Genomic DNA, 21,530 nt, shown 5'->3' on the forward strand with positions numbered 1-21,530 from the left:
TGCATGATGCTTTCATGATCATATTTTACACCTAGGGTTTTGTTTTCCTATAAAACAAAAATGCAGGCCATTGTTTGGGGTGCTTCCAGGGTGCCAGTGTGATTTCAGACAGGACTGAATCTTAACCAGTTCATCCTGAGCTCTACATTCAGCTTCTTAACTTTCTGGGTGTGTAGAAAGGCACCACATAGTATGATCAGAGAGAGGAGAGAGAGAAGTACAAAGCCTTTGGGGGTGTTCCTATACAAGGCATCAGGTGTGGGCAGTGTGGGGCAGAGCTAACCCTTTCTTGAAGGATAAAGATGCTGGAAGGGAGCAAGTGACTGTCAATCAAAGCAAGGGCCTTAAAAGCCTGGTGCATTTGCATGTACCACAAGAGGGCAGGAGGGCAGGCTGTATGCATGGCATCCTTACAAAGACAAAAGATATCTCAATGGTCTGAGCATAAAAACTCCTGCAGCTAAAGCTAAGGACAATATTTTTAAAAGATCTGTATTTATGTGGCACGAGTGTGTGTGTGTGTGTGTGTGTGTGTGTGTGTGTGTGTGTGAGAGAGAGAGAGAGAGAGAGAGAGAGAGAGAGAGAGAGAGAGAGAGAGAGAGTTCATGTGGAATGATACATGTGTTGAGGTCAGAGAGGGCAACTGGGCATAGAACTCAGGTTAATTATCCTTGGAAGCGAGGGATTTTGTTCATTTCACTATCTCGCCAACACATGTGCAGAATACTTTTTACCTAGAATGTTAAATGATTTTTTTTTCTTACAGTACGTGTTGTACACATTCAGGTATGAGACACTAAGTTTGAATTTTGTACAACACATCACAATGTAAGGATGGGACATGGAAGGGAGAGAAAGTGGATTCTGATATGGAACCATGATACTGGACTTATGAAGTGGCTCACATAGGCAGCACAGGAAAAACAGAGTCCAAGGCTTCATCTCCAAAGAGGACACAATGGAAGTGTCTGTGTCTTATTGGCAGAAGAGATTCGTGAGAGAGATAGGAGTGCAGATCCCACTGGGTGGCATTAGCTTTTATTTTATTGTAAGTGTGATTATGGCTGCCAAGTTTTGTAGTTTGAGTTTTGTATGTAGCTGCTTTTCTGAATATGGGATTTTTCCTTTCACTTCTGCTTTTCAAACTTTTTTTATGTCTATCATCTATCTTATCTATGTTTTATTTAATCTATCTTATCAATTTATGTACTTATCTGTTTATCTATCATCTATCTGCCTATCTAATCTATCCATCCATCCATCCATCCATCCATCCATCCATCCATCCATCCATCTATCTATCTATCTATCTATCTATCTATCTATCTACCCATTCTTTTATCATCTATCTCTCTACTTACGTACCTACCTACCTACCTACCTACCTATCTCTCTGGATGTATTCAAATGTGTATATGTATATACACACCTGTTCAAGGTCATGCTGTGCCCTGAGGGCATGCAGTGTCTGATTCTCTCACTCTCTGCCTTTTACCCTTGAGGCACATTTTTCTGAACTCGTCACCCTCTGGCTAGCTGGCTCATGAGCTCCAGGCATCTGCTTGTCTCTGTCAAGTCCCAGCCCCAAGGATGGAATCACAAGCAAGTGCATCTACACCCAGCTGTTGTATAGTTCCTGGAGGTCAAACTCAGGTCCCTCTTACCTTCTAAACTGTTTTCACAAGCGAAGAAGTCCAGGAAACGAAGGAGCACAGTTCATCACTTCAAGCTTATATGTCACTGTGTAAATGAAGTGTTTTCAGAAGACTTTCTTACTAGAGTCTTTCCGAAATGAGACTCAGACAAAACTCTTTCTGGCATTTCTTATTGCATTTGAGCAACATGTTCTTTTATTTGTTTGCTTCTTTCTCTTGACAAAATAAGGACTTATCCAGAAGAGGAAGTTTTTTGGAGAATTCTTCCCCATCTTTGGGCAGTATGATGTTTTCTTGCTTCCCACTGATCTCTTGTATTTGCCTTAGTTATTAAAGACACGATGCTCTCTTAGCACACAAGGCAGAGTGAGGGTGCTGGGGAGCTTGAGGTACAGATGATTGACAGGAACACTATGTGGGTGGTAGGGTACAGGCTTTTGAGGATCAAACTGGGGGCCCAACTGAAATCTTATCAAGTACACAATTGAATCTTAACCGGGTCACTGCCCTAGTCGCTCAATCTGAATTTTAAACAGTCTCTTGGATTAGATCCAATTCACTGAAAGAGATGGCCCAAGTGTGTTCCATGCTTAAGAGTGTTCTAGAACACAGGTAGATCAAGTTGTCTAGGTGCTGCTCCGTGTCGGAAGAGGCTAGAAGGGGAGGTGCAGTGACTCACCGTGGTGACCCTAACTTGCCTCTTTGGAAGCCACACATCAGTTTGAAGCCGTTTCTATGGTTACACCTGGGGATATAGCAGCCACCAGTGGATGCTACTGGATTATGGACCATACTTGATACTCTAAGCATTGAGAAAAGCTGAGATAATTGCCCCTCCAGAGAGTGTTAATTCTCAAGGGTGTTCTGCAGACCTCCATACTCTTGTGAGATTTAAAACTCACTGGCAGGAAACATTTGAGGCTCTCCAATGGCAACTGTTACATTTTTAAAACTCCACATACCCAGCTAAACCCAGAAGGCTTCCTTTTTTCCCCCCAACAAACTTATGAAGAAAGAAACTTTATTCATTTATAAAAGAACTCAGAAGACTTATGAACAGTATGAGGGGGAATCATGTTTTTTAAAATATCGGGGGGGGGGGAGGGTATTTTAAACATTATAAGTGTGTGCCCAAGAAAACCAGTAACTGGTTTCTTGAAAGCCACTGTAATTAATGCTCTTAGGACCTGAATATGGCTCAATGGTAGAACCATTTGCCTAGTATGCACAAAGCTTTGGGTTCAATCCCCAGTCCCCCAGACCTTCCTACACACACACACACACACACACACACACACACACACACACACACACGGAGGGAGGAACGGAAGAACAGAAGGAGAGAGAGAAAGAGGGAAGGAGGGAGAGAAGGAGGGAGAGGAAAAGGGGAAGAAGAAATTAAGGCCTTTCTTGGCTATTTATATTTCAGTATGCATAAAACATATTTTATTCACAATTTGCTTAAAAACTACAAACTCTATTCAAAATTCCATTAGAAGTCTGAAGATACCAATAGAAATGGCTTATGACATTAAATCTTTGAGATAGTCCATGATCCTTAGTGATTTGTTTTTATTCAATTACTGTAACATGTGTAATTTATTTGTTCCAAGTCTAAAAATTTAAAAAGGAATTGTTTTTCAAGATGTGCATATTATGAACTGATTTACAGTAAAAATTAAATTCCTAGTGTCGAGGATTAAGATAGAAATTTTATTTGATTTACTTGAATTCAATCTATCATTTAAATTTCCCCAAGCTCTTTGAAATATGTATTTCCAGGCCATGAAACTATCTGATATGTTTTAAATTTGTTAACATTTACTAGGCAAGAAGTTTAGGAGTCTGAAATGTTTAGTGAATAAGTAGGTGGATTGATAGATAGATAATACACATACGTGCATATTTCAGTTATTAATGGTAGGATATAAATCTTCAGTGTGGTTGTGGTGGTTTGTATATGCTTGACCCAGGGAGTGGCACTATTTGGAAGTGTAGCCTTGTTGGAGTAGGTGTATCACTGTGGGCATGGGCGTTAAGACCCTACTCCTAGCTGCCTGGAACTCAGTCTTCGTCTAGCAGCCTTCAGATGAAGATTTAGAACTCTTAGCTCTGCCCACACCATGCCTGCCTGGATGCTACCATGTTCCCACCTTGACGATAATGGACTGACTCTCTGAACCTGTAAGCCAGCCACAATTAAATGTTATCTCTATAAGACTTGCCTTGTCCTGGTGTCTGTTCAGAGCAGTAAAACCCTAACTAAGACAGTGATGTTCTCACATTGCCTTATTCAAGAATGTCAAGGCTCTTGCCTTTTGAGATAGATAGATAGATAGATAGATAGATAGATAGATAGATAGATAGGTAGATAGATAGATAGGTAGATAGATAGATACATAGATAGATAGATAGATAGATAGATAGATAGATAGATGGATGATAGATTGTGTGTGTGTGTGTGTGTGTGTGTGGTGTTTTGTGTGGTATATGCACATCTGCATGTACAGGTTCTGACTGTGGGTGCAGAGGCTAGAGGAGGACATGGAACGTCTTTTTCCATTAATCCTCTGTCATATTCCTTTGAGACAGGGTCTCTCACTAAGCCTCGAGCTCGGCTGGTAGGCAGCAAGGCCAGTTATCTCCCATAGTGATGGAAGGTGCTGAGGATTCTAACCCATTTTCTCACGCCTGGATAACAAATGCTTTTACCTGCTGAGCCATTTCCCAGCCCTCTTGCTCTGTTAGATTATGTTCTGCATCTGTGCTATAGAAAAAAAATGCCTTTTAAGATTCTTTAAAATATTCATCTAATATTCAAAATATTTAAAAAATATTCATGCAGTAAGAACTGATAAACCAGGTATTAAGCTAGGAATACCTAGCTTCTTGTTCCCTCCTCCCCAGTCTCTGTGTCACATGAGTCATTTTTCTTAGATAGCTCTTGTCAGAGACACTCTCTCATCGCTGCAGCCTTCGTTCATGTATTTGCATAGCAACAAATCACTACACAAATCAGAGCAAACCCTCTTTCAGGAGTCCCTCCATCCACTCTTCTCTTTCCGCCATGGTCTTTTAAACCAGTATGAGGCTGAGCCCTTCAGCAGAGATGAGACACACAGGCAGGCGCGGCATTTCAGTGCATTATTTTAATTACTGAGCAAGAGTGTTACTCGGGGTGCTATAAAAACAAGGAGAACACTTAAGCCCAAGGAGGTCAGCCAACAGGTCTTTGTCTGGAGGCCATTCCATGCTGCGGGTCTCAGCAGAGGTGCGGCAAAGCAAATGCAGACAGAACTCTTAGTTTAATCAAAATGGAGTAGCCAGGTTGACCCGAAATGTAATAATAAGAATGTAATAGTCCTGGAACATCTCTACCGAGGGCTGATGGGGTGGGAGCAAGGAGAACTAAAGATGAGTTTATAATTAACGCTCCAGGTTTTATGGACAGCAATTAGATGGTTTAGATTACCCCATTCCTGTGCTTGTGAGTGGCGTCGGCCAGAGAAGCAGCCACAGCCTCTGTTCTAGGGACCACACAGCGAAGTAATTCGTTAGAATCTGAGATGCAGACAAAAGCTAGGGAGAGGTGTGGCCGTATCCTAGAAGCAATGATGAACGTGTGGATAGTGTATGGCACATGTATATGTGCCATAGTCACAAGAAGCGTCTAGTCTCGAGGCTCCATTGCCTGTTGGGACACTGGAAAGCTGGACTCTGAACCATCTCCAGGTCACACTCCTCACAATGAGGACACCTTTGGAGATATTCCCTTTTTCATCTCATAGCATAGTCACTATCTGGTGGGGGTACCTGATACTAAGTATCAGTACCCCCATCAGCCAGAGAGGGGGGATGAGGCAACAGTGATACTAGGGTGAGACTGTATCTCCTAGCTTCTCTGGAGAGTTTGTGACGCACTCTCTTAAACCACTGACTTTCCTAATTTCATTGGTAAGGATGTCTGGTGTTCAGAAGGTTAAGTCAGCTTTCTAATATAGATGTCTGACATCTGACTGATGCACATTAAAAACAAAACAAAAAAACAAGCCACCCTGCAGAGAACATGTTATACCACTGCCCGTTATGTATGACTTGTTCATTCCTCCACCATGGCCCCACTGAAAATAATGCCTTTATGTATTTGCTTCAGTGACTCATTCCGAGTTCAGACAATGGGGGCTGGGGGAATAGTTCAGTTGGCAAACGCTTTCCTTGCAAACAGGAGGAACTGAATTCCATCCTGAGAACCTAGGACAATGCCAGGTATTGCAGCATATCCTTATAGTCCCAGCACTGGGAAGGCAGGAACAAGAGGATTTTGGGGGCTCACTAGTCAGCCCTGTCAAGCCTAATTGACGAGCTTCAGGCCCGCAAGAGACCTAGAAAGAAGGTCGATAAAATTCTCGAGGATGGCACTTGAGATTGTACCTCTGGACATTTCGTGCACACAACTTCATACATACTTTCCCCTGCACACACACTCACACATATCCACATACTCACACATTAAAGAAATAGAACAACGGTTAGATAATAAAGTGGGAATGTGGTGCTGGCAGCTTAATCAGTATCAAAATGAAGCTTTATGGAAAATAAAAAAAAAAAAAAATGCCCAAAGACTTCAGCAAGAAATTTAAATTCTCTGGCCTTCAGTGTAAAACACAGGGAATGGGCTGATGTTTTTCAGGGGGTTTGTGTAAGGATTTAGCTGCTTGGGATATCACATGAACACCCATAACTATCATGGTATGTTAGCTAGGGTTTTAATGCCTGTAGGGCTTAGCTGAAGGGTCTAATAGAAGAAAGACTTATCGAAGCTCATGATTTTAGAGACTTTTGTTTGTGGTTGGCTGGCTCCATTGCTTTGGCCCAGGGTAAGGCAGAGCATCATGGTGAAGGGCATGGTGGGGTGGAGCTATTCACTTTATGGTGACCAGGGAGTCTAGAAAGTAACAGGAAGCAATGTGGACCAGGACATGTTCTTCAAAGGCATGTTCCTCACTGGCGACTTCCTCTACCCAGGCCCCACTTCCGACAGTTCCTCCACCCCCAAGTAGCCTACTCAAGATTCTAATATGTGGAAGTCATTGGTAAGTCAAAGCCCGTGTCCCCTCTCACACATACCCAGGTATATGCCTCACTAACCCTGCTCTCTCTCAGTCCAGTTAGCTTGATAATCTAGAAGAACTATCTCCGTCTCTTAGCAGTATTTCTCTATAGAGCCCCAGATAACATTTCACTAGTATAATGGTATGGGTCAAGTCATTCTGTGAATGTCTTCCTTTCTAAGCATGAAGTCAATTTGCAGTATATCAAATATTTTGACACATGCCAGAGAAGTACTTGAATCATGGGTCACTGGGGGTGGGGTAGGGGGAATGGCTTTGATAATGGAATGCCTATGGAATGGATGAGTAAACAAACACTTGGTCAGCTCAATAACATTTTGGAGGAACTAAATTAAAAAAAAATTGGGAACTGAGAGACAGAAAAGCGAAGTAAAAGTAATATCATTTGAATATGCTTTCTAGTGCTTAAATTAGAACTTAAAAAATGTAAAGCTCCACAATGCTGATTTCTAATTCTAATGAAGTCTCAGTATGAATTACCTGTAAAGTTGGGACAAAAAAGGGAGAGGTTTGAGTGAGGCTCTTGCGTTTTGTGTTTTCATCTGGTATTATTTTATTTCAGTTTGCTTTATTTTGCACAGTTTATAGGTTTGAACTCGAGATTTTCTTTCTTCAACCTCTTGAGTGCTCAGATGACAAACATGTACCACCATGCCTAGCTAAGACAATTGTCTATTCTTAAACAAGGTGTCTTGAAGAAGCAAATGGCAGATGCCTAAGGATGGATTTTAGTACTGTCCTGTTGAGAACTCCGAGAATGATCTTAACCTAACAAGTTTAAACTTAGTGCTTTGAGATATTTTAAATGACAAATATAAAAGTTGTTTTGTAGGGGTTGTTTGAGGCCAAAGGCAGATCATGTTAGAATATGCAAAAAACGCATGCTGAAACATATTTCCTAGATTTAAGTGATTCATGATCTTAAAATTCATGATCTAGAACATATATCTAAAAGAGCATTAACAGTTAACACAGTGTTTGCAAAGTGTATCAGAACTCATATATGGAGAGATTTGGGGACAAATGAGTTGCCAAAATTTGTTTAATTGAGAAGGAATGTCCTCAGATTGTTGGGACAGTCACAACAATTGAAAAAGAGACAAAGGACCTACCATCATCATGGTTATTCCCCAGACCAAGTTTTAGCAGAATTCAATTCCTAGTAGCGTGGGCTTGTTTTCCTCTCTGCTGCCAACTGGAACCTCAGGTCATGATTGGAACAATTACTGTATCTTACGAAGTGGGACTAGCCAATGGCATGACAGTTTTCATCCTGAATCCAGCCAGAGAAACTTCCCTCTCTGTTTTCTTTGTGTCTTTGTCCTTTATTTAGGCTTTTTAAAGTACAGGATGATCTTACCTTTTAGTACTTGAATGTCAAATAAAATCAGGATTTGGGGGGTCGGTGGAGTGGGGTAGGAGGGACAGAGTCTTATGAGGTTCAGGCTGGTCTTGCATTTATGTACTTGCTATGTAGTCAAGAATGACTTTGACCTCCTGATCCTCTTGCCTCTGCTTTTTATGTGTTGGAGAGACAAGCATGCACCCATGTTAGGAGATACTGAGGGTAGAATCCAAAGCTTCACGCAGGCTAGGCAAGCACTCTGTTGGCTGGGCTACACGCTCAGCTCAGAATTTTTATCAATTAATTCTATCTCCGAAATCCCTCTAGTCGGGTAATATAACGTAATCTCGCCGGTTTCATCGGGTAACATTTACGAGTTCAGCCTCCACTCAATTGGAGCAGAACATATAAGATATTTACCATGTGAGGTTAGAGCCTTGGGTATCATCTTAGAAGTTTTGGCTATAGACAGGTTTACAGAGCTGGATGTTCTGAAAGAAAAAAGCCCAGGCCACAGAACCATTTCACGTGGATCAGGGGTTTAGAACTGTGACCAGTGGTTCCCTGGTTACTGGCCGGGCTTTATTGGAAGGGTGGTGTTTATGAAGCCCAGTCGGGCCTGTCATGGAGCTAATCCACACCTGCTCAGCCAGCTTTTAGTTAAGCTGCCAACACAGTGCAAAGGAGCCTCTGAGGCCAGCCAAGCTCATCCCTTGCTTGATTATGAAATCAAACACAATAATCTTAACCAATGAAATGGAAACAGCTTCCGCCTAATCTCATATGTGATTGTTCAGGGAAGCGTATTGTTTCTAGTTGGCTTTTTTTTTTCCTTCCTCAGCGAGAAATAGCTGTTTATTAAAATAGCTTTGTGGACTCCCCTACTAAAATCTATTTGTCTTCAGCCAAGTTCCTTATCACTTTGAGTCATTTCAGCCTCCATATTTAAGTGTGCAGTGGCTGGTGGCACAAATAACAGCCCTCAAGGTGACTTGGTAGTGAAATGGGTTCTTCTACGGCAAAACACCATCTCATATAACTGGGATAAAAAAAAAAAAAAAAAAAAAAAAAAAACAAAAAACAAAAAAAAAAAACAATAGTGAACTGAGGCTTACCCAATTTTCTCTCTAGGAGCCAACATTTAAACCATGGTGATTTCAGGAAGAAAATATCAGTTAACATAAATACCACATACTTAGTAGGGCACTGTTACTGTTACTTTATATACAGTGTGGTCAGAAAAGCATGAATGAAAGCAATCTAAGTGTATCACTAAGCTATCTATAGATGCTTGTTGTCTTATTTACGGTTTTACTGCTGTGAGCAGATACCATGACCAAGGCAACTCTTATAAAGACAACATGTAATTGGGGCTGGCTTACAGGTTCGGAAGTTCAGCCCATTATCATCAAGGCAGGAAGCATGGCAGCATCCAGGCAGGCATGGTGCAGGAGGAACTGAGAGTTCTGCATCTTGATCCAGAGGCAGCCAGGAGGAATCCCTTCTATACTGGGTGGAGCTTAAGCACTAGCAGACCTCAAAGCCCATGCCACCCATGACACTTCCTCCAACAAGGCCACATCTACTCCAATAAGGCCATACCTCCAACAGTGCCACTCCCAATGGCTAAGCATTGAAACATGAATCTATGGGGTGCCAAACCTATTCAAACCATCATAGTTACATTCTTTCAATTTCTTTCCTCTTTCCTATGAATCAAAATGTCTTGATTTCTGCATCATCTGCAGTTTTAACTTCCATTTTTTTTCTTTTTTGTTTTTTAACGTCTGAAATTTTAAATCATTCTTTATAGGTTACCTAGACCACTTTTGATTAAGAAAACTGTAGAAAGTTAGTAACTGTCACAATCAGATGCCAGCTGGAGGCATGGGTCAATTTCCACAGAGTCCTGCTTTGTGGGGTGTCTGAATGCACTGCTGGGGTCTCTGCTCAAACTTGCTGGAATCACTCATGGCAGATTTTAGACCACAGGTTGTTTTTCCCCATATTTCCTTGTAAACTCTTCAGCATTCTTACAGAATTTGTTACGGTTCTTTGAGGATTCTTCAGCTAGGTCAGCCCGGAGTGGGTGCTCAGGCTGGGGGTCGTTCACCAGTGCTATGAGGCACTGGGTTACTTGGTCAGTCTTGGGGGCTGGCTTCCAGTTTTCAGCACTAATTACTGACAGACAGACATTCCCCTTCTCCTCGATGTTGGGGTGGTAGATCTTTGTTTTAAATGTGATCTTGGGTGGTTTGAATGGATACTCTGCTGGAAAGTTGATTTTAATTCTGAGGGCCCCTTTATCATATGGAGGGCTGTCAGGGACAATAAACCCTTACTAAGTCAATAGATTAGCTTCATCAGCCTGGATGTTACAGAAGATTTTCATTCCCCACTTGCAGATTTCTTCAAGCTCCTTCCTTCATCAGCCCCTTGCTGGCTGCCATCTTGGCTCTGGTGCTGCTGCCTTCCCAAAATGTATCACTTCCTTTTTTTCTATACTATGCAAAACAACTCTATAAATTAAGAGGCAGGAATAAAACATATGGCATTTTGGAACATTAAAAATTATCCCCTCATAGGTGAACCATACACTGTAAAGATATTTTTACTTTATTTTTAGGTTAATATGTCTATAAAATTCTCTTCACTTAGAGGGAAGCTACCTTCTTTCCATCTCAGGGGATTGTTCTTAACCAAAAATTGTAAGAAATTGGTAGCTAATTTTGTTTTGTAATTTCTTGGTTAGAGAGGTGGCTCAGTGTCTAACAGCATGTATTGTTTTATAAACAGATGTTGAAAGTCACAATAATAAATGTGGATAAAATGGCTTAAACATGAGATGCTGCATACTTTCTTCATACAATCCAGGCTATCCTCAAACTCCTGCTTCTCTTAGCTCAGCCACCCAAGTGCTGGGCTTACCAGCATGTGCCTTCTACATGGCTTCTCTTGGATCTTGGATTATATTGCTACACATGGTTGAAGGCACTTTGCAGAGGGGACTAGACCAAGGACTTGAGATGGGGAGGTTTTCCTGGGTTGTCTGTGTTTGCCTCCTATTACCATAAGAATCCTTGGAAATGAAAGAACATGGCAGGAGAATGGGAAGGCTTGGTAGCAAGGTCAATGCAAGGCCCAAGCCTAGCATTGCGGGTGGCCTTTAGTTCCTGGAGAAGAAAGGATGCTATGCTTCTCTAGCACTTCTACCTGTAGTGTGTAGCATTAATTACTACCCCCTTTGCTCCAGGGCTGGCTGAGTTACTACCCCCTCCTGGCTTTCCTTTTTTCTCTAGCCCACATTTGCAGCAGGAAATGACTGGTGTATGTTAGTCAAAGCCCAACATTTTCTCATAGTTGTGTAGACTTAATTTTGAAGCACTTACTATGAGAACTAATCCCTGGAAGGTACTGGGCAATATTTCTCCATCCTCCCTTCCTAAGGTCTAATATTGATGATGATGATGAAGATGATGATGATGATGATGATGATGATGATGATGCTCAGTTACACCAGTGTTTCCCTTAAGGATACAATGTATTACTTACTTTCAGAGCATAGGTAAGAGCCTGTTGGGTTGACCTCAAAGCAACCTCATATAGAAGTCCTCACCCTGTATGTGTGTTGTCTTCTCTATAGTCATATAAATGGAGCCCTCTCCTCCAACCATCATACTGTATAATCTGTCCCTTTTTGAGAGTTGAGACTCCAAAGACCTCATACAATGAGGACAGATTTGTTCCAGCATGCTAGGAGGAGAGGCTTGATACCCAGCTAAGGTGGGGTGGTAGCAATGACCCTCCCAGCTCTCTCCTTCAATGAGGAGATGTCAACAGTCAGGAAGCCCATCTGTGATGTTCTTGGGTGCACAGACACAGCTGGTCTTAAGAAGATTATTCTGTTTGGAGGATGGTGCTGTAAAAAGCAATTCATCGATTTCTTTCTAAGGATCCAACTTTTCTCAATGACATCTCCCTAGGGTCCACAGAGAGTGGGCCTTGAAGTTTCATCAACCTCTTTTCCCCCATCCTCCTGATCTCTAAAGGAAGAACCAAAACCCCAATCTCTCTCAGGTAAACAGGTCCCCACTCTGAAGTTAAAGACTGTCTAGTTGGAATGGCTGCAGGAAGCAAAACACCACAGGAGAGAGTAAGAGGTCTGAGTGTGGTCCCTAAGTCAAGGGATTTGGATGTGAGATGTTGGAGGAAACAAGTCAATATTCTTCTCATACCTCCAGTAAGTTTTGTGCTGCCTGCTATGAATATTTTGTTTCAACAAATGTGCTAAATCCATTTATCACACTAATTTCCAAGGTGGTGCATTCAAGACAAGCATATTAATAACTCCTCAGAGAGACACATTTTTCTTTACTCACTAGAACTGGAAGTAGAAGCAAAGAGACACATTGTTTTGAGAACCCTGCTCTGCACTTTTGGTGTCGTAGGCACTTCATCATGTGATGCTATCAAGCCCTTCTGTGAAGGATACTTTAATGTGCATTATCGACAGAAGTATGTCAAGTTGGAGGAGTATGGATCAGACCCTGGGAAGCACCTGAAGAAGCATTTACAGCTTCTCTAGATCCAAAGCCCACATTTCTCAATTCCCAGTGTCTCTTGTGTCAGCTCTGTTAAAATATCACTTAACCAAGAGATAAACGGGGGTAAGGGGGGGGGGTCAGGAAGTGGATGAGTAAGGAAAATACTTATGCAAGCATAAGGGCCTGAGTTATACTCAGAGTACATTAAGAATAAAATAAATCGAGTAGTCTGCATTTTTAATTCCAGTGCTGGGGCTCACTGGTCATCCATGCACACAGGCATGCATGTGCTCAAGCGCATACAAAGACACATGCACAGAGACACAGAAAAACATTTGTCAGCAAATATTTGATTATGAAAGGTATATATGCACTCAGTAACCTAATGGCAAAAGGAAGCATACTTCATTTAATAATAATAATAATAATGATAATAGTAGTAATAATAATAACAATAATAATTTCTTATCTACCCACCAAGTATCCATTGCCCACTTGTAGCTCTTCATGCAGAGGTGGGTTCTTGTGGACACATTCTCTGTCCACATTCTCTAGAATCTTGCCTGCTCATATCACCCCTAGTCCCCAGAGTGATTATCTACCTTAAATCTCTACACAATAAAGCACAGAAAAGCTTGCTACTTTTGTTCCTACTATTACTTAGGAGGCAGTGTTAAATGTGGTCAACACATCTGTCAATGAAATTCTGTGAAGTCCGTAGGCTCCTAGAAGGCTGATACTCACTTGACTTTAAAACAATTACTTCTTTGACTCTCTCACCTTTGGTTGCTTTTCTTGGGTTGGATTTGTGGGTCTCTTTGTCCTAATATCTAGAGTTTAAATAGTTGCTATTAAAACTCCAAAATCAATCAGCCTCTGGCTGTGCTGTCATTAAAAGTTAACTGCCTTCCCATTAATCCATTAATTTGTGAAGATTAATTGGGAAAGCTCTTTAAACTATGGCTGTAACTTGGAGCACACAAGCCAGTGTTTGCCCCCACGTGAAAGCTTACCCCATTAACACCACAAGCATTAGCAGTCATGAATTCAGCTTTCCCATCCTTCTGCAGGAGAAAATGCATCGGGACTTAGAGATGACTGCCTACACAAGTTGCTTGGGAAGCATGTCTCTCTTTAGCTTGGCTTGTGCAAACATACTGACAAATATTTACTTGTTTTAAATTGCAGTAATATGGTATTTTTTTTAACTTAAGCCACTGACTGACAGTTAGAAGTGCATGTTTATCCCATTTAATATATCTAATACCACCATCCTCAAGTGAATGTTAATTTTCTCGTCAAAGTCAAATTAATACTCAGAGAAGCTCAGGAATTTGTCGTTGACTACCCTCGCCAGAGTTTAGGTTTGCTGAGATGTTATTTTAGGTAACACTTCGAGGATGAGATAAGCCAGTGTATCTCCCATTCCACTACCCGAAGAAGAAAAAGTTAGATCTTATTTAGTCCCATTGGCATCTTTGTTTTCCACCAACATCCCTTTTTTCCTTTTCTAATCATGATATTTTTCATTTGTTTATTTTTAAAGATTTATTTTAATTTTTAATTGTCTTTATTCTTCTTCCTTTCTGTATGTCTGTTCACACTCTGTGTGCACGAGCACTCGTATTTGCATACACACATGTGTTTCCATACACACATGTGCAAATGAGCACAGGTGCCCTCCAAAATCAGAGGCATTGGATTCCCTGGGGCTGAAATTATAGGTGGCTGTGAGCCACCCAGCAGAAGTGCTGGGAACTGAACTGGGTTCCTCTGCAAGAGCAGTGTACTGGCTGGTTTTGTGTCAAGTTGACACAAGCTGGAGTTATCACAGAGAAAGGAGCCTCAGTTGAGAAAATGCCTCCATGAGATCCAGCTGTAAGGCATTTTCTCAACTAGTGTCAAGGGGGGAGGACCCAGCCCATTGTGGGTGGTGCCATCCCTGGGCTGGTAGACCTGGGTTCTATAAGAAAGCAGGCTGAGCCAGTAAGTAACATCCCTCCATGGCCTCTGCATCAGCTCCTGCTTCCTGACCTGCTTGAGTTCCAGTCCTGACTTCCTTTGGTGATGAACAGCGATATGGAAGTGTAAGCTGAATAAACCCTTTCCTCCCCAACTTGCCTGTTGGTCACGATGTTTTGTGCAGGAATAGAAACCCTAGGACAAGCAGTATCTGCTCTTAACCATGACACCATTTCCTCCTCCAGCCATTTTTCTTTTACTCAAGCCTGGAAGCAGTTTCACTTTTCTTTCAAACTTTCACACCCCTACTACCATGATCTCGATGTCACTGCACAATCGCTGTGTCTGTACAACTCAGTTCACATGGCTTCACATAGTGAAGGGTATTGTGTGATATCACAGCTGTTTCTTCAGCCCTAAAACAGACCCGTGAAACACCAGCATAAAACATAAAGACATTTGTGAGAGAAACCAAAGACTCCAACTGATAGGAATTAATTTGCACATCTATTTTAGTATCTGTCAAGTTAGCTTGGTCCTGATTGTGGGGCATAGGCAGTGGAGGTTTGAAATTTCTCCCATGTGGTTCTACCTTGAGGCTCAGATGAGGCCCTGAAGGTGCCTATTGCAGATACGACTATCTGGAGGTGATTCCTAATAGATATATCTATGTGCACATATTTATACTATATATTCACATACACACACATATATAGACATATATACATATTTACAGATATACATACATAGATACATACATGTATACATACAATAAAATCAGATATCGATCATTTTTTGAACATACTAAGCACACCCAGGCTCCCACGAATCTTTAAGGCAGACTTTATGTCGCTTTTCCTTAGTGCGTCTCATGAAGGCACGGGTGACTCTAGCTGGGAAGCCGAGATGAGAAGAGGTTGAGAAGTACTCACTGGAGTGGAAATAAACAGACAGCACCTAAACGGGAAGGAGCAGAGGCTGTTAATACACAGTTTGCTGCAGCAGAAGAATTAGCTACTGTCATCTGGACTTGGCGGAGAGAGACTCAAAGGCAGGCGGAAGGAAGCAAAGCCATACAGAGCTAGGAGTCAGAGAGGCTCCAGTGGCTCCTGAGCAGTGGGCGTGGCTATGGGGAAGTTAGGCTAAGTAGAGGCAGGGCGTCCCATGCGATTGGTTAGGAGCTTACTTGACTTGGTCTTGAGCAGCTCTTACACGGGAAGCAGAGACAAATGTTAGGGATCTGCCAAATCCTGGTTATTCGCTGTCACTCCTTCTGGGAGTTACTGTTGGCTTCTGAAACTGGTTTTTGAAGCTTCTGTTTCCCATGTGGGCTGGCCATCCCTGCCCCCGCCTCCCCCCAACCCCCGTGCGGTCTCTCATTAGAAAGACATCAGAGACATACCAGGTACAGATATAGGCCACGTGCCAGGCTAGGTCAGAGGACTGGACTCTGTCTGAACTTATGAAACTGAAAACGAGGGTTTAGGGTGGCAAAATAATATTATTGTTGTGGATGAAACCTTGCTTCGCTCAGAGTACTTTTTGATAGCAAACATCAACCTAAATCGTACGCCGTATCTTTTAAATTAGTTCATGGTTTTCAATTTCACATAGATGAGCTTTCAATAATATAGATCGGAATAAACATTTTTTTCAAGGATATGGATTTCTTGAGCAGAGGCCATGCCTTAATCCTAAAGCTGTCAATGGAATGTTTGGTCCGGGTCTATGAAATCCATTTCCTTAAAGAAATGAAGATCCGGTGTTTTCAAAGCTGGCTCTAAAATGAGTCATCTCTGTCTCCGGTGTAAGAGAACCTTTAAGATGCTCAGCTTCCCGCTCCCCCACCCCCCTCCCACGCCAATCTCCAGTGCATATCCTCATGGGCTGTGGGATTCATTAGCAAGGGTGCAGATGATTTTTGGCAGGATTTCGGAATACCAGGGAAGGTGGTTACTCGGCAGGCAGATAAGCTGCATGTTCCTGCAAATCAGCCCTGACTTTCTGTAATGTGTGTTTCAGACGACCAGTTCTTTCTTCAACAACATGTTGGCCCAGAGCAGGAGCTATGACACTCTAAAGCCTGTCTCCACTCACTCCTAATGCGTCCCTGGGTGATTTCTTTAACGGCAGTGCCTCATTTCTCTCCAATTGTCCCAGTAGTTAATAGTTTATGGTAGGGTATTTTTCAGGACAAAATCGCTCCCGTATCAAATAGGACAGCATAGGGTATTCGTCAGGGCCAAATGAGGTAAAGATGTAAAAAATGCTAAGAACGTAAGCACCTATAATATACACTTATCATCATGGTACAGGTACTATTGCAAACAGCTTAAGAAAATTGAATTACCTTTATTAAAAAACCGAACAGCTTTTACTTACTTATGAGAATTATGCATTAAAGCCTTTTGCAAAATAAAAAGGAAATTACTTTCTATTGAGCTGCATTAAAATACTTTCAATACAGCTTACACCTCCGTCTGCGGGCGAGTATTGAGTGTTCTCATACATACACCTTGCAGGAGAGCTAATTTATCATTGTCTTTTTAATGACAAAGGTAAGTTTTTCTCCCGTGGAAAGAACAACTGCGGTCTTCTGAGCTACTGATCTAAAAGCTGTAGTGTTTCCCTCTTCTTCGCTCTCCACATACGCATGTGTGCATAGCACCTTGGATATATGAAAATGTCTCAACCTAAGTTAGAAAACTTTCTTCCCCATCATTGGGATTCTAACAGAATTCACTACATGTCTAAATGCCATCAATGTATAAATTTACCTCTTTTTAACAAAAAGACTAAACCCCACATTTTTACTATTTCCAGCTGATATCAGAGTTAAAGCAGAAATCCTCCTATGACTTTTTAAAATGCTCAGTAATGTGTTATGATTTTGGAAAAGCTGAATAATGAGAGTTTCCTTTTTTCTAATAGAACTATCCAATAATATCCCAACATGCTCTGCTACCATTTTCAATTCTCTGAGCTTCCCTAAAATATTTGGCAACTTTATATTTCATTAGTCAACACATCACCCACCTTACCCCGTGTCTTGACTTGGGCTCTTCACTCAACCATTTTTTTTTTTTTTTTTAAAACCAAAACTATTCCTGGCAGTGAAGGGACCAGGGTGCTATGACAATCTGATGTAGCACTTAATAACAAAAACAATCATTTTGTGTTAAGCTAATGTAACCCCCTATAGACTTTAATGCATACATGCTCAATATATTCCAATGTTCTTTATTCAGATGCAGAACAGCTGCAGATTAGAGTTCTGTCCATGCTGAGGTATGACAGGAAGCTGGAGGGTACCAGCTGAGAGACTGTTTTCCATCCTCAGCATCACTGGGATGTTGGGGGAATGCTGCAGAGTGATGCCCTGCGTACTGCAGCGAGCAGAGGAGCATCTCTGCTCCCGATCTACTGAGTAACCTGCCTCAACCAGCCAGGGATTAACATGTCATCTGGTTTTGCCAAGAGTCACCCAGAGCTGCAGACCATCCACACCAGTTAAGAATCTTTGAGCTGAAACATTGTTCCCTGGTATCAGTAGTCCAAAATTCTTGTTTTGTTAGTGCAACCTGAAAAAAACTCATAGTCTAGAATTAAACTCACAGGAGACCCCTATGCGTAATCTAAAATCCCCCTCTATGCATACCCACAAGGAAATATCGAGTTTATTCAGACTCATCTCTGCTGCCCACGGTCTTTCTCTCTTTCGGTCAAACTATTGACAAACCAATAGGTAATAAGTAAATAGAGTGGGAAACCCTGAGCTTGAGAGAACAACTCTCAGGACGTGTTTTAGTCCTGCTGCTAGAGTTCTCCACAACATTCAAACAACGAAACCGGAAGAAATGCTCCTTATGATCATATTAACGTCATATGGTTCTTATATATGTGATTTCCTGGCCCAACTTGATTTGTAAATACCGCCATTCTACTAAAGCAAGATATGACCTTGAGGCCAGCTTTTGGGCGTCAATGGCTTCACTGATAAGTTATTAATATGGGTATCTCAGTGGCAAAAGAAGAAATGATCTAAGTTGTCAGGAAAGTATGCAGTGCTTTTTTCTTTTTTCTTTCTTTCTTTTTTTTTTTGTAAGTTGGAAAAGAATAACTAAACCACTCTGTTGCTAGGAAAGCATATAGAAGCTTAAGAGAAGGGATGTGTTAGAGTGGGGTAAGGAATAGTGTCACAGCAGGTGAAGGTCAGCTGGAACTTGACCCAAACTTTCCCATCCATACCTTCCATGATCTACCTCCCCCTACTTCAACCCTATTATTTTAAACCTAAAAGTGGAGCAATATGGATTCTCAATTTGCAGTTGACAAAAACGAATGGGGAATAAATATATACCTTCCAGAGTGACTGCAGCAGTGGCCCGTTTTACATCCACAGAATCGATTCTGATCTGCATAATTGATTTGAGAAGCCATTAAACAGTCTTTTGCATCACACACCTGCATACTAATAATGACCCCAAAGCACATCAGTATTAGTGAACACACATACACACACACATACATACTCATACATGCACACACACACACACAGACACACACAGTGTGTGCACCCTCTCCAAGTGTACATAATGTACTTCCATGTACACAAACACACATACCTTAGCACTTACAGTGTACTAAAGCATTCTGGTTGTTGCTTGTCTAATTGGGTACAGCCCCCACCCCAATACTCTATGGGTTGTAAGTCTTTTAGTGTCTACACCCCTTAGTACTTGACTTAACAACTAGATTGGCTGGTGTTAGCATTTAAGCTAATCAATAGACATGCAAGAGCCTGTCTTCCTTAAGAGTCAGCTGGAGAATTTAAGGTACAAAAGAAGAAAAACAATGAGCTTTACATGAAAATAAGACAACCTTCAGAAACCAAGTGCTGGGCTGAGAGCGGAGCTCCAAAGGTAGAATGCTTGCCTTGTGTTCCAGAGGCCATGGTTTTGATTGCTAACACCAAGTAAAACCCTAAAGAACAAACAAACAAACCTCAAGAGAACACAAGAAACTCATGGCCACACTGGACAGATTCTTGTGCAATTTCACCCAAGAGCAAGCTATGTTCAGGCAGAAAGAACTTTGCTACATTTCGGGTGAATCCAGATACTTTTTGAATTAATTTAAATTAAATTACCGCCAAAGGAAACATTTGGGACAGTAACACTGTGTGCTTTTAAATTACCAAGATATGTAAAAACACTAAATGGGAGCTTTTATGCTGGTTAAAGCAAAGGTGAGAATAACTCCAGAATTCAAAAAAGTAAAGTGCTTTGTAGCATCTGCAGAGTAAATTAAGCATGTATGCCAATCAAAGCAAACCTCACTCTTGTGTTATTCTTTGTACTTTAAAAAAATATTAAAAGCAATTTATGTGGGGTTGGAGAGATAGATGAGTCTGTAACATTCTTGCTGAGAAAGTTTGAGGAGCTGAGTTTGATCCCCGAGTCCACATACAAAAGCTGAGTGTGCTTATGAGCACTTGTAATCCCAGCCCTGGGTGCATAGAGACAGGGTGGACAGGTGGGGCTTGTTGGCCAGAGAGCCCAGTAACTCCCATGCCAGTGAGAGCCTTGCACACACACACACACACACACACACACACACACACACACACACAAACACACACACACACACACACACACACACACACACACACACACACAGAGAGAGAGAGAGAGAGAGAGAGAGAGAGAGAGAGAGAGAGAGAGCAGTCTATTCGATACACATTCAAAATAAATGAATGGAGACTTGCCTCTACTTTAATTGAGCCCCAGATCCACACAGGTGTACGAATATGTGCCTATGCTTGCATATTTATAAAGTTTTATGGCAAAATGGAATCTTTTGAAGGTCTCATCAATGCCCAGACTTTGACCTTAGGCAGTTCCACCTTAGGGGTTTTCTTCTTATCTTGTGTCCACCCCACAGGTATAAACAATCCTAAAGTTTTACAGTTTCATACAGTTTCTTAAAATAATTAGAATGAGAAATCACGCATGCTTTTGAACACCATATTATTTAGCTTGGCATTTTAAAATCCCTAAACTCACAGATATACACACTGTGCTGTTATAACTCAAATTTTCTGCTGAAAGTTCTGTTCCTATGAGCTATCCTTGTTTTGCTGAAGTTCCTTTTCATTGCTGTGTATTATTTTACTGTGAACCATGCTGCCTCTTGTCAGTTCTGTGGGTTGTCCTTTGCTGTTATGAGGGCTGTGTGTGCCTCTCTGTGTAGGGATGCTGAGTCTGCAAGTCAGTCAGTAGCACCTGAACAGGATGTTTGTCCTTTTGATGGGAAATGAAAACTATTAGCATTTGCATATCATTCTTGTAATACTTAAAAGTTCTTTTCGAGGGCTGGAGAGATGGCTCCATGGTTAAGAGCACTGACTGCTCTTCCAGAGGTCCTGAGTTCGATTCTTAGCAACCACATAGTGGGTCACAACCATCAGTGATGGTATCTGATGCCCTCTTCTGGTGTGTCTGAAGACAGTGTACTCATATACATTAAATAAATAAATTTTTTAAAAAATTGTTTTTTGAGACTGTTGTTCCTCATGGGTGAGCCATTCCTGGAAACACTTGGTTCTTAGTAGAACAAGTGGAGTGGGGGATATGCTGAAGTTCAAATGTACGAGCTCATGACTGCTTGTTTTTACCAAATAGTTGCTCAGGTTGTATTCTCATAAGTAGTGTGGTAAGACTTCTTAAGAACCACCTACCCACACACTTCTGATCCTTTGGTCTCTTTGGACCCTGTCCAGTTTGTCCATTTGTTGCTCAAAAAGTACTATCCACTAGTAGTTGTGATGTTTCTTAATTTTGAGTGGTGATTCGCCTGGCTTCTGTGCTTCATGGTCTCTGGCAAAGCCTAG

General features: G+C 41.5%; 2 protein-coding genes across 6 annotated transcripts in view; one reads left to right on the top strand and one right to left on the bottom strand.

The window, feature by feature from the left end:
• CNTNAP4 (contactin associated protein family member 4) overlaps positions 1-21,530 on the top strand; it is a gene marked incomplete at both ends in the record, with an annotated part of 284,081 nt that overhangs the window by 21,950 nt on the left and 240,601 nt on the right. The gene's annotated exons all lie outside the window — the stretch shown is intronic.
• Positions 10,114-10,548, bottom strand: LOC308435876 (ubiquitin-conjugating enzyme E2 L3-like; the record flags this gene model as incomplete). The annotated part of the gene is given in 2 exon segments (XM_080936629.1): positions 10,114-10,470; positions 10,477-10,548. Coding segments are annotated over 2 exon segments (405 nt in total). The 5' UTR covers positions 10,525-10,548.

Source organism: Micromys minutus (assembly GCF_963924665.1).
Source record: "Micromys minutus genome assembly, chromosome: 24".
In the NCBI taxonomy this organism is placed as follows: Eukaryota; Metazoa; Chordata; class Mammalia; order Rodentia; family Muridae; genus Micromys; species Micromys minutus.